The sequence below is a fragment of the Hesperophylax consimilis genome, chromosome 3 (genome assembly GCF_061612785.1).
Source record: "Hesperophylax consimilis isolate HC1 chromosome 3, BYU_Hcon_1.0, whole genome shotgun sequence".
In the NCBI taxonomy this organism is placed as follows: Eukaryota; Metazoa; Arthropoda; class Insecta; order Trichoptera; family Limnephilidae; genus Hesperophylax; species Hesperophylax consimilis.
The window spans coordinates 36,442,944-36,455,001 of NC_142838.1; the positions used below are offsets into that span (position 1 = coordinate 36,442,944).

The 12,058-nt window shown below is 34.2% G+C and overlaps 1 protein-coding gene and 1 long non-coding RNA gene across 2 annotated transcripts in view; one reads left to right on the forward strand and one right to left on the reverse strand.

Moving 5' to 3' along the window:
* LOC149425374 (uncharacterized) overlaps window positions 1-12,058 on the reverse strand; it is a 31,231-nt gene that overhangs the window by 3,687 nt on the left and 15,486 nt on the right. Inside the window, exons 5-6 of the long non-coding RNA XR_016305678.1 lie at window positions 8,473-8,566; window positions 8,099-8,267 (exon numbers count right to left, since the gene is read on the reverse strand). This is a non-coding gene — a long non-coding RNA (uncharacterized LOC149425374). The remainder of the gene's footprint in view (window positions 1-8,098; window positions 8,268-8,472; window positions 8,567-12,058) is intronic.
* LOC149425375 (uncharacterized) lies at window positions 2,772-5,651 on the forward strand. Its single transcript, XM_089651098.1, has 6 exons — window positions 2,772-3,078; window positions 3,159-3,341; window positions 3,457-3,558; window positions 3,696-3,942; window positions 4,141-4,202; window positions 4,298-5,651. The coding sequence occupies exons 1-6, from the start codon at window positions 2,929-2,931 to the stop codon at window positions 4,487-4,489; spliced, it is 936 nt and encodes a 311-aa protein (XP_089507224.1). The 5' UTR covers window positions 2,772-2,928; the 3' UTR covers window positions 4,490-5,651.

The following is a 12,058-nucleotide window of genomic DNA, read 5'->3' on the forward strand; positions in this document are numbered from 1 at the left end:
TAATTTCGAAAACAGTTACATATTTTTTTACCTCTGAAATCATGAAGAATCATCCCCCGAAGTAAGCGCACTTTACCATGGACACCCTGTATTTAATCAAGTTGATTGGTAATATAATCTGTAAACTTAGGTTCAATAATATATTTGAATACAAAGTGGATAGTTCATAGTTGATAAATATCGAAGAGGTTTGATGACTATCGGAAAATTAAAAAATCAGATAGGTTAAAGTTTCAGATACTGTGTTGTTAGTTACCCATGACATAAATTGATTATAAGTTATCGACTTTACTCATAGTTGCAGGGCTGGCCCTGAGCCAAACAGAGCCTGGCGCTCGTAAAAACCTCAAGGACCCTGTGTTAGGCAGCGCCTTGGCTCCTAGGCGCCCGGAACAGACTGCTCCAAGTGCGCCTGCACAGGGCCGGCCCTGCATAGATGCGGATTAAAAATTAGGTACTTAGACGAATCCGACTCAGTGTTATCAATAATGTTAGTTAGTTAGGTGACGATATCAGATACAGTCCTGATGCTGAAAGCTCCAGATGCTTTACAAAGCTGGCCTTTTCAACGCAATCATCTCATCACTGATGTTCTAATAATGATCGACTGACGTTTTGTCATCCGTTCGCGCAAATTTATAAAAAAAAAACTCAAAATTGAACGCATATACCGGAGTGCTGACGCGACCAAACACAATTTCTCTTTATTTTTTGCTGTGTAAATCGTATAATTTATATGTTATTGTGTTGAAAAGTGTGTTTTTATTTTTGTGATTTGAGATGGCGATGAGGCTTAAGTCGTCGGCCTGAACAAAAGTACTTGTTTACAACGATCCAAGTGCGCTCATTGGCTGGTTTGATTATGACCTCACTTTCCAAGGCGCCCATTGGTTGCAAAAGTGTTTCAAGTGAATATCTTGTGTTTACAATCAAAAACCGATTTTTTACGAATTAAAGTGATTAACAATATAACAATAATGGATAAAAAAAAGAACTCTCCAAAAGGCTCCAATATAGCATCATCCTTGCTATACTTCCCACTCATTGGAATCTGATTCCGATGCCGATGAGATTGAGGCTGAAATAAACTCTGGCCCTAATAATATTGTATCATGTCATCAGATTCTTGCCGGGACGCAAATTGCATTCAAAGCATTGCAAGACACGTTAGCTGAAAAGTAGTCGAAAGTTTCCAAAGAGCAGCAGCTCAAAGTCTCTAGAAATGTTACTACTGTTCTTGGCTCCGTTGCCCAACTGCTGCTGGAGAAGGAAAAACTCAGAGGGAACTGCCCTTGCTGACATCAAGGTATTGCAGGCTGAGGAGACAATGGCGGATAATTACACCAAGCAGCTGTTGGAAAAAATTCAACAGCTCGAGTCGGATCTGGGTCCAGTAATGCGACGAGTGGCTGATGTGACAGAGGCTAGCCTCTCTTTCGCCGAAGTCACAAAGAAAACACTTCCAATTTCACCACCGCTCACAAAAGCAAGGAAAAAAACAAGGTTATTCATTTATTATCCGCAAACAAATAAATTGTCTTAATATTGTAAAGCAATACCTTGCAAAAAGTGTAATTTAATCAAATAAATTAATTAACACCATCTATGAACAAGTAGAATATAACGAGCGTCGCATTTAATCATAAATATTGGTTTATGTGTTTAAGCTGTGAATAATTTTAATAAAAATGAATATAATTTACGACGTGTTAAACCGGGCCACCACCCCGTCTTTGTCCATGGCGGGGAAGGTCTACCACACGTCGTAGTCCGTGCCGCATGTCACTATTTCGCTGGAAAGGGAAACATTGAACAATTGATTACATGGAACACTGCTTGCAAGTTAATGCAATATTAATTTTAAGATATTAAAACTTCATTTCAAATGAACTTTAGCATAAGAAACTTCTGTGGCTTGACTTTAGTTAACTTGTATATTTATATTTATCATTGTATATTATGTAAAAGCTGTTTGTTTCATACAAATAAATAAATTAGTGCAGATGAAATAAATGTTTTTTGAGTAAAATAGACTCGAGTAAAGGTCCTGGAGCGCGATTCACGTTCTCTTCACCTTAACCTATCTGCTAGCGTTAGCCAAATAACGCTATCACTTGTAAGGATAGCATTAAGTTCGCTTGTAACGATCCTATTGTGGACTAAGAGCGATTCACGAAGTAGTGATAGCCTTACATTTTTAATTTCGGAGACACTAAGTAAAAAAATTCTAAAAAAACTCTGTAAAGAGTTGTTGAGACATTGTTTGAAAACACAGATATATGAAATATAATCAAATGACGCAAGATTTGAACCAAAACTTTGTAAAACAATTGCTTTATATTATATTGCATTTTAATTAGTTGTTATTTTATTTTTAAATAACATAAATAAGCACTTTATCGAAGATTTTCGTTTTGTTAAAAGGTACCTGCCCCGAGAGATAGTAACGACTTTGTTGTTCATTCACCACTGAAAGTGTCAATTTTGCCCACCAATCGCGCCACCGAGGGGAATCACTTTTGTCTTCCAGTAAAGTTGACAAGTTGTTTATTCACTTCAATTCAGTTCAAGTTGTTTACTTGTTATTTTTGAGTCGTTTGCTGAGGAATTCAATAAAATGAGGTAAGTAGGTGCTATATTATGTATGTAAAAGCATTTAAATATTATTCGTATGCTTTTCACTAGGACTCAAACGGAATTATCAACAGTATAAATAATTATGTCTGTACGAAGTGGACGTTTGTTTAGAAATGTTAAAAACCAAGTAAAAAGCGATACAGTTCTTGTATTATTATATTTTGTCTTTATTATTATGTGTGCAAACCTAAGAAAAAGTGTGTAATTAAGAATCTGACGTTAATTTAATTCTCTTTCAGTGTACAAAAAGCAAATCGATCTGCCCGTACAACAGCCATCCAGTTTACGATAATGGTCGATGCAATGGTCGCTGAGCCGCTCTTCGCGGCAAACCGTTTTGTCGGTATGCATGGGAAGGAGAATTTAGCCGCATTTTGGCGAAATCTCACAAATACATTGAATAACGCTGGTCCACCAAAATCAACCACTCAATGGCAAAAAGTGAGTTAAAAGTTTTGAATAGTTTTTGTCAATGTTGTAGTGAATTTGATCTGTCAACTGTAATGAAATATTCGTTTCAGGTGTGGACCACATTAAAATCGAATGTGAGGGCGAAAGTTGCCAAAATGCGGAAAGACCGCCTGCAGACCGGCAACACATCAGCGAGGACCACATTGTCCGAGCTGGAGGACAAAGTATTTAGCCTGATAGGCAGAGTGGCTGCAGAAGGATTAGACGTGCCTGACAACCTTCCCAATGATGATGTATGTATTTTACCACGCTCGTTCATGTCAAATATTTTGCTAGTTTACATAATATGAGTAAAAACATAAAGAAATTTCATAAGATAGATTTTGATATGTTTATTTCGTTTTACAGAGATCTCTTCTCGCACTGATGGGAGTGTCATTATCAGTTGGTGACGAGCCTGCTGTGGCTGTAGAAGGACTAGGCGTGCCTGATAACTTTCACAATGATGATGTACGTATTCTGATTATTTTTATAGGACTATACCCACGCTCGATCATGCCCAATGCTTTTGCTAGTTTACATAATACGTGTAATAACATAAATAAATTTCTAATGATACATTTTGATCTGTTTATTTCGTTTTACAGAGATCTCTTCTGGCATTGATGGAGGTAGCAGATGGTGAGGAACCTGCTGTGGCTATAGAGATGCAGCAGGAGGATGATGGTGTGGTCGAGGAGCTGTGGGTTCCGAGTGGTAGTGGTGGAGTGAGGGGTGAATTCCTGAACCCTGTGATTAGCCCTTCACCGCCGACCACTCCTCACGCAGTGGACAGACCTCCCACTCCCCATCCATCAACCCAGAGACCAAGGCGGAGGCCTCGACTCATGACAGGTAATTCTTTATACAAATCAAGTAGATTCGCGTCCATCGAATCTAAGTTCGCAGGATAACCAATTATTATTACGTGAAGCAGATCAAAATATGTATTTTAATTGATTTATATACGTATAAATTCTATTTTTATAATAATCGAAAAATCAAGTATTCAAATTATGAGAGACATCAATTATATTGAGTTTAAACTTTCAGACCAAAACGAAGCCAGGGCTGCAGTTCAGAAACTAATGGAGCAACAGAATTGTACTTTATCGGTGAGGAAAACTTACTTTACTATTGCATATTATTTGTGGCCTTCTTCCTAATTAGTAACTTGATTACATTTCAAGATTGAATTTTTTTTTTACAGAATATTGCAGAAACCCAGAAGAGACGAGCAAATTTAATCGAGAAATATTTAATTGAGAGAACGAGAGAAAGAGAAAGAGACAGGGAAGAAAGAGAAAGAGACAGGGAAGAGAGAGCAGAGCAGTTCGCTCAGCTTATGCTAATATTAAGTAGACTAGTAGAGAGAGAGAGGAGAGAAGAGGAGAGAAGATGAGAGACGTAATAGAGGATGACGAAAAGGGAGTAAAAGTCAGTATTTTTTGTAATGCTCATGCTATTATTAAGTAGACTAGAATACAGAGAGAGGAGAGAAGATGAGAGACGTAACAGAGGATGAGGAAAAGGGAGTAAAAGTCAGTATTTTTTGTAAAAGCGGGTTTTCAGTCTCACTCTTAACTATTTATTTATTCTTTTCAATTGATATTGTGTTTTAAAACGTTAATTTTACAATAATACTAATAAATGTGATATTATCTTCCTTTTACGTTATAATGTTGCTGTGATTTGAAATGAGAGTGGGATTTACGAATGTAAAAATAGTATTGTTTATTATTGTTTGTTATAGTTGTTTAATTGACATGATGTTAAGATTATTGAAAAATCACTTCTAATTCTTACAGAGCCTTTCAGTGTAATTTTCATGATGGCTTTTTTGATTTTAATTAGTGAATATAGAATATTTTCATTTGTACTGCCTCATCCGATAATATCATAATCAACAGTGAATGAAACTTGGCTGAAATCTGGGGAAAAGCACTTGAAATTTACATAAATGAATTACAGGTAATACAAAACAAGGTAATCAAAAAACTATTTTACTACATATCACAAAAAATCATATAGGGAAACAAAACTGTTAACAACATTAAGAAAACTATATGAATATACAAATTAAATTGTACACATAATGAAACTAGATAGTATTAGTTATGGAAGTGCGTAGTGATGATGTGACTTCTTACACGTCTTCCTTCAGCAAGACGTGTCCTTGGAAGTTCTGACTCTTCTCTATCTGAAACGGATAATGGCCTATTATCCGTTTCAGAATGGTTATCATGCTCATGGATGCGAGTTAATCTCCGCATATTGTGCAGCACAACGCACGAATTGATTATGTGATGAGCTCGTTTGGGTTCATACATTAGTATTCGCTGGGCAGACAGACACCTCCAAGTTCCTTTCAGAACTCCAAAACACCTCTCCACAGCTGACCGAGCTCTACAGTGAGCGTCGGTGTACCTTTTCTCACTGTCAATGGCTGAATTTGGAATGGGTGTCATCAGCCATGGTTCCAACGGGTAGCCTGCATCTCCTGTTAAGTACAAAAATATTAAAATGAAAATTAATTTTTGTTTTAATTGCTTTTAGAACCAAAAGTAATTATGTATTTTTCCATTTTTTGTTTTTTATATCGAATAAATATATCAAAATCTCTAAAATTCCTCCATTCTTTGTCAGTTGCTGTGCAGATTCTTTATGTTTACCGCTGTTCATTATCTTTAATGCATCTTTAACTACGGGAACTTTTCCTGACTTGTGGAAAGAACCACATATGGTACCAGTTTTCAAATCAGGTGACCAATCTTTGTTAAAAAAAACTGCAGACCAATTAGTATACTGTCATGTTTTGCCAAGGTTTTTGAATCGTTGATATACAAAAATATTTTTTCACATTTTAAGCCTATTCTCTGCACTAGGCAACATGAGTTTGTTCCTCATAGATCTATCAACTAAAATCTTTTGGAATTTTGTAATTATGTGTGTAATGAAAGATTACAAGTAGACGCAATTTATACTGATTTCCAAAAAGCTTTTGATAAAGTTAACCATTCCATCTTACTAAAGAAACTAGAACAAATAGGAATACATGGAGACTTATTGCGTTGGATGAAATCATATTTATATAATAGAACACAACTAGTGCTTATTAACAGATACAAATCATCCCCTATAAATGTAACTTCTGGAGTACCACAGGGGTCAAATCTTGGCCCCCTGCTTTTTTTTATATTCTTAAATGACGTTGGCTCGAAATTAAACAGTGATTATGCTTTTTTCGCCGATGATCTTAAAATTTTTCGTAAAATTAAGTCTGTTACCAATCATCTAGTGCTTCAAAAGGATCTCGATACACTAAATAACTGGTGGTACCTACTGTCAATGATATGCACTTAAATGTTGAAAAATGTAACATTTTAAACTTTAATCGAAATAAGGTTAGAAAGAATTTTTATTCTTAAGAAAGTGTCTTCTATAAGAGATCTAGGAATTACTTTTGACTCTAAATTCATATTTGATTTACATATCAATAACATTAAGTCCAGATCACTTGAAAAGATGGAATTTTTTCACAGAATAACTATGCGATAAGATCCTCAATCAATTCTAACCCTTTACTATGCCTTAATTAGAAGAAAAACTTTAATATGGAAGCACTATTTGGAATCCACATTATTGCAAGTTTGAAAACATTATAGAATCGGTAAAAAAAAAATGCTTAGACTATTATCTTTCAAATGTGGACTACATGACCATCTTAGATCATACGACGCACGTCGTGAATACTTTAAGATTAATACACTTAAAATAAAAAGGCAATTGACTGACTTAATATGTTTCGATAAAATTATCCACGGCCATCTTGATACCTCATTATGTCTTAGGGATATTGAAATAAATGTCCCCAATTCCCATTGTTTAAGACACCATAGCATTTTTCACCTGAATATTTTCAAAAATAATATCGCCTACTTTGCCCTCTGACCCAAATGTGTCGACTGTATAATAAGATTGAGTGTGCTGAAGTAGATATTTTTGTCGATAATTTATATGGAATCAGAAAAAAAATCCTGCTATTGTTAAATAATATGTTGCACTGATTATATTATGTATTACTTGCGTCTTTTACTTTTCTGTAATATTTGTGTTGCATATATATTTTTAATCTGGAATTTTTATTATTATTTGTTTTATATTTTAATCTTTATTTGGGTATATGAAAATTAATGTGTCCTATGGCTGAGTAGATTTTAGTAATTGTTGTACGTATTTGTATATTAACTGAGTTTTTATAACTGGATTGTTCTCACGTAAGTAAAAATCGTCTGTAAAAACCCAGTATAAATAAATAAATAAATCACATGTATTTTAGTGAAACTTAATGGATCACATAAACGACATTTGCATATGGAGATGATGATGGATATGCGAAGATGTTAACATATTTCAGCATTCTTAGGCACCATAATACTATATCTGTAACATAGCATGATTTAAAATATAAGATATTATAGCCTAGTTAATACAGACTTAGAGAACAGACAGAGAGAATCCAGGCCATTGAAAAAACATTGTGTGACGTGGAGTGTTCCGTTATCCCTAAATACAAGATATTATGGCACAGTTAATACACAGGCCATTGAGGAAACATTGTGTGACGTGGAGTGTTCCGTTATCCCTAAATACAAGATATTATGACACAGTTAATACACAGGCCATTGAGTAAACATTGTGTGACGTGGAGTGTTCCGTTATTCCTAAATACAAGATATTATGGCACAGTTAATACACAGGCCATTGAGCAAACATTGTGTGACGTGGAGTGTTCCGTTATCCCTAAATACAAGATATTATGGCACAGTTAATACACAGGCCATTGAGCAAACATTGTGTGACGTGGAGTGTTCCGTTATACCTAAATATGAGATATAATAGCTTAGTTAACACAGACCTGTGAGACTCCAGGCCATTGAGCAAATATTGTGTGACGTGGAGTGTTCGGTTATCCCTAAATATAAGATATTATTGCATAGTTAATACACACCTGTCAGATTCCAGGTCATTGAGCAAACATTGTGTGACGTGGGGTGTTCCGTTATCCCTAAAGCTGAGGATGTATTTATATTCCAAACAACTATTTGTCCCGCTATAGTACTAGCCGCTTGGTAATTTCCACTTGGCGAAAATAAACATTGAGATACTGAGCATATTATCTGAAAAAAAAGAATACTTTACGTACATAATACGGATAAAAAAAATATAAAATAAAATACAGAACCTAAAACAGGACAAAAATGCTTGGAGACGCCTTGTCGAAGCGATCGACCCGAATAGGACAAGGGGAAGAAGATGAAATGAGATAATAGATTTACAAATTGCACAGGTAACAAGAATAATATAAAAAATAATGAATCATACCTTTGGGGCCCTCATGTGACATCACCTCCGACACAGTCTTGTCTTCCAGGGAGCAGATTTTGGCTTCCATATTCTCGGAACAGCAGCCCAGCTTCTGGCAATGTTAAACATGTTAAGATTTATTTTAAACAGTAGAACATTATGTTGTCTTCTGTGGTTGTAAAGATCTTTGTTTATAGTGAAATGGTAAATTTTACAATGACAGTTTTTAATTAATTAAATTATTTATTATTGAAATATATCTTTTTTCAAAAGCCTATTAAAAAATAGATTTCAATTTATTCGGTGACCGGATAACTTTTCAAAATGATAATAAGGAAGTTGAGTGAAAAATATTTTGACTTATAAAAAATTTGTTCATGTAGATCAAAAAATATCGATTCTAAATATATAAATATATTTCTATATTATTATTCTTAGAATTAGTTAAACGTTGTTGAAAAAGCATTCAATAGCAATAGACCGTATACGCTCCACGATTGGTCGAAAGAATTCTGACGTCACATGTGTCGTGACTTGTACGTACAACGGATCACCTATGGTGCATCTCTTTCTATTACATGAGAGATGGTCGGTTTAGATGAGAGAGGTGTATAGGCCAAACGTTTATTTGGGGTTGTCAAATATATGTACGTATTTGTTGTTATTATTATATGAAATGGATTTCTAAAGATACATATTTGTATAGTGCTTTATAATAATATGTTGTTTATTGCATAACTTAGAAGTTTTTATTATTATACATGTCACATAACATGTGATACACTTCAGGCCGCCGGCCTCCCAGAAAAGTCTCACAGTGAACTGGGCTGTAAACCGTTATTTTACTTTTGGTCCTTACCTTTCTGCGCGGTGGTCCTGAATTCGCGCGGGGCACGTCAACAAATACCGTACCGGGCGGGAAAAGCTAATATTCTAAATTAAAATATTAATTTAACTATGAAATCTTAATCAATTTTCTTTTTTTTTAATAACATCAATTCTAATAGACGGTTAACATTGGTAAAAAAATACTGGAATTCCTTGTTGAAGAATTAAATTTTTTTCCATACAAAATGCTTAAGCGACGTGCTTTTCACAGTTCGAATGACGTCACACCCACACCCCGCCTCTTACCGCTCGGATTCCGCTCGTTTTGGCGGGCTTAATAAAATTTAAACTTTGAGAATTAATTTAATTATGAAAACAAACTTAAAAAAAAAAAAAAAATACCAGTATTTAAGTTTGAATGCGAACATTGATAAAAAAAATAAAAAAAATGGACTCAACTTCCTTATTCAACACACCTTTAAAAAGTGATTTAAAGTCATGAAACAAAAATTAGATTACTTAGGTTAGGTTTATACGTTAGTTTTTTTTCATCACTTTTTAAAGGTGTGTTGAATTATCATGGAACTGTTATGTACCCCAACATACTAATGTACCTAGCTTACCTAATAATGTGTAATATGGATTATTCAATGATGATCTAATTATTTAACTACGCAGTTAAGCTACTTAAAGGATATGACTAAAACCACATCCCAGTAAAATATTATATTATTATATTTGCACCAAAAAACTTCAAGGATATTCTGACACGCAATAAAACTGAATAGTATATAAGCCATACAAACTCACCAATCATTGTTATTCGCCTTTTCGCTGTTATACCATAACCATTATAACTTTGAAACTTGTCAATTGTAAATTGTTATAAATTCAATAAACTTGATTATATCTTTAATAAAGTACTTAGGTACTTATTGTGTATCACATCCCAAAAAGCAGCTTCTTCACATTTAACAAATATCAGGAGATATTTGAAGATGGAGCTAAAAACTAGATCTCACTTAGCTCGACATCAACAACATCAGTGTCAGAAGTGGGATCACAACATCAGTGTCAGAAGTGGGATCACAACATCAGTGTCAGAAGTGGGATCACAACATCAGTGTCAGAAGTGGGATCACAACATCAGTGTCAGAAGTGGGATCACAACATTGGTGTCAGAAGTCGGATTGTGATATCAAAAATCATCGATTAAACTAACTGATCTAATAATGATGATAATAGATCAACTAACTGAAGTCACATTTCTACTGAGATTCCAGACAACCTTCAAATCGAAGCAGACGATTGCAAGAGGACCACAGCTACACGTTACAGCCCTTGAACTGAAAGTTACTTTTTCACAAATTGAAAAGACGGTGTCCGCAGACTAGAATACTTCAAATCGAACTACTTAAAAATTCAACACCAGAAGAAAAAAAACATCTCAACAACAGTAAAATAATTGTGATATTTAAACTTAAATTGTTAGAATCAAAAACAAGAAAAAAAAACAAAATGGAAGCCGACTCCGCCGTAAAGGGGAAGGAAGCGAGTTTAGCAATATTGATGAAATTTATATCCCCATTTGATGGTAATAGGGACAAGCTAACATCATTCTTACTAAACTGTGAAAGAGCTATCCAATTGGTCAATGAAAACCAAAAACAGCTCTTACTCTTTTATATATTATCCCAATTAACAGATAAGGCACAAACGGCATGTTCTAATAAAGTTATAGAAAATTTTGATCAACTAAAAGAATTCTTAAAAACTTATTTCCGAGAATCAAAAAGTCAAACGCACTTACTAATTGAATTACAAAATTGCAAGCAGAAAAATGGAGAAGATATTGCAACATATATGTTCAGAATAGAAACATGTGTTAAGAAATTAAAAACTTCTATAAACACTCGACCATAAATCGAGACGAATTGGAAGGAAGATATGCCAGTACAAATGACTTGGCTTTACAAACATTCATTATTGGAATAAATTCAAAAATTTCTGAACATTTAAGGGCACGCATGCCTACTAATTTAAATGATGCTTTTCAAATAGCGCTTGAAGAAGAACGATTAACCTCACTCTTAAATAGTACAAAAAAAAATTAAAACATTGTAATCATTGCAATAAGGATGGACACATAAGTGTGAATTGTTATTGAAAAAATAACAATAAAAATCCTAATACATAAAGTGTACAATTTTGTACCATGTAATACAACTTTTGATAAAAGGAAAAATCCTAACTTGCCCGAATGTACATTCTGTAAAAAGAAAGGACATCTAGGAGATAACTGTTTTTTGAAAGATCCAAGTAAAAGGATAAACTTTAAAATAGGAACACCCTCTACTTCTCATGCGATTAATCATTTAAACGCGTACAGATCCACGTCATGCATCGCGACGTTGGAATAGAGAACATGACCGATGCCCAACCAACTATTGTAACTAACCCTACTAAACCCAATGTACAAGATGGTTATGATATATGCTATAAAATATGTGTTGTAAAAATTAACAGAGAAAGACTATTAAATCTGCAATATGTTAAAATACCTTTTGGTAATAATAATAAAAAATGTAGTCTCTTAATAGACACAGGCGCAGCAATATCACTCATAAAAAGAGATATTCTCGATCAAAATAGTATTCGCAAAATAAACATAAATAATAAACTAAAAATTCAAGGAATCGGAGAAACTGAATCTGCTTGTGAAACAGACGGAACTATTGAACTTAAATTTCATGAAAAAATAAATCACGTTTTTCAC

Coding starts and splice junctions, on each gene's coding strand:
- LOC149425375 (XM_089651098.1), top strand. CDS start 2,929: ATGGTCGATGCAATGGTCGCTGAGCCGCTCTTCGCGGCAAACCGTTTT. Junction 3,342..3,456: donor ACAACCTTCCCAATGATGAT/GTATGTATTTTA, acceptor TTCGTTTTACAG/AGATCTCTTCTCGCACTGAT. Junction 3,559..3,695: donor ATAACTTTCACAATGATGAT/GTACGTATTCTG, acceptor TTCGTTTTACAG/AGATCTCTTCTGGCATTGAT.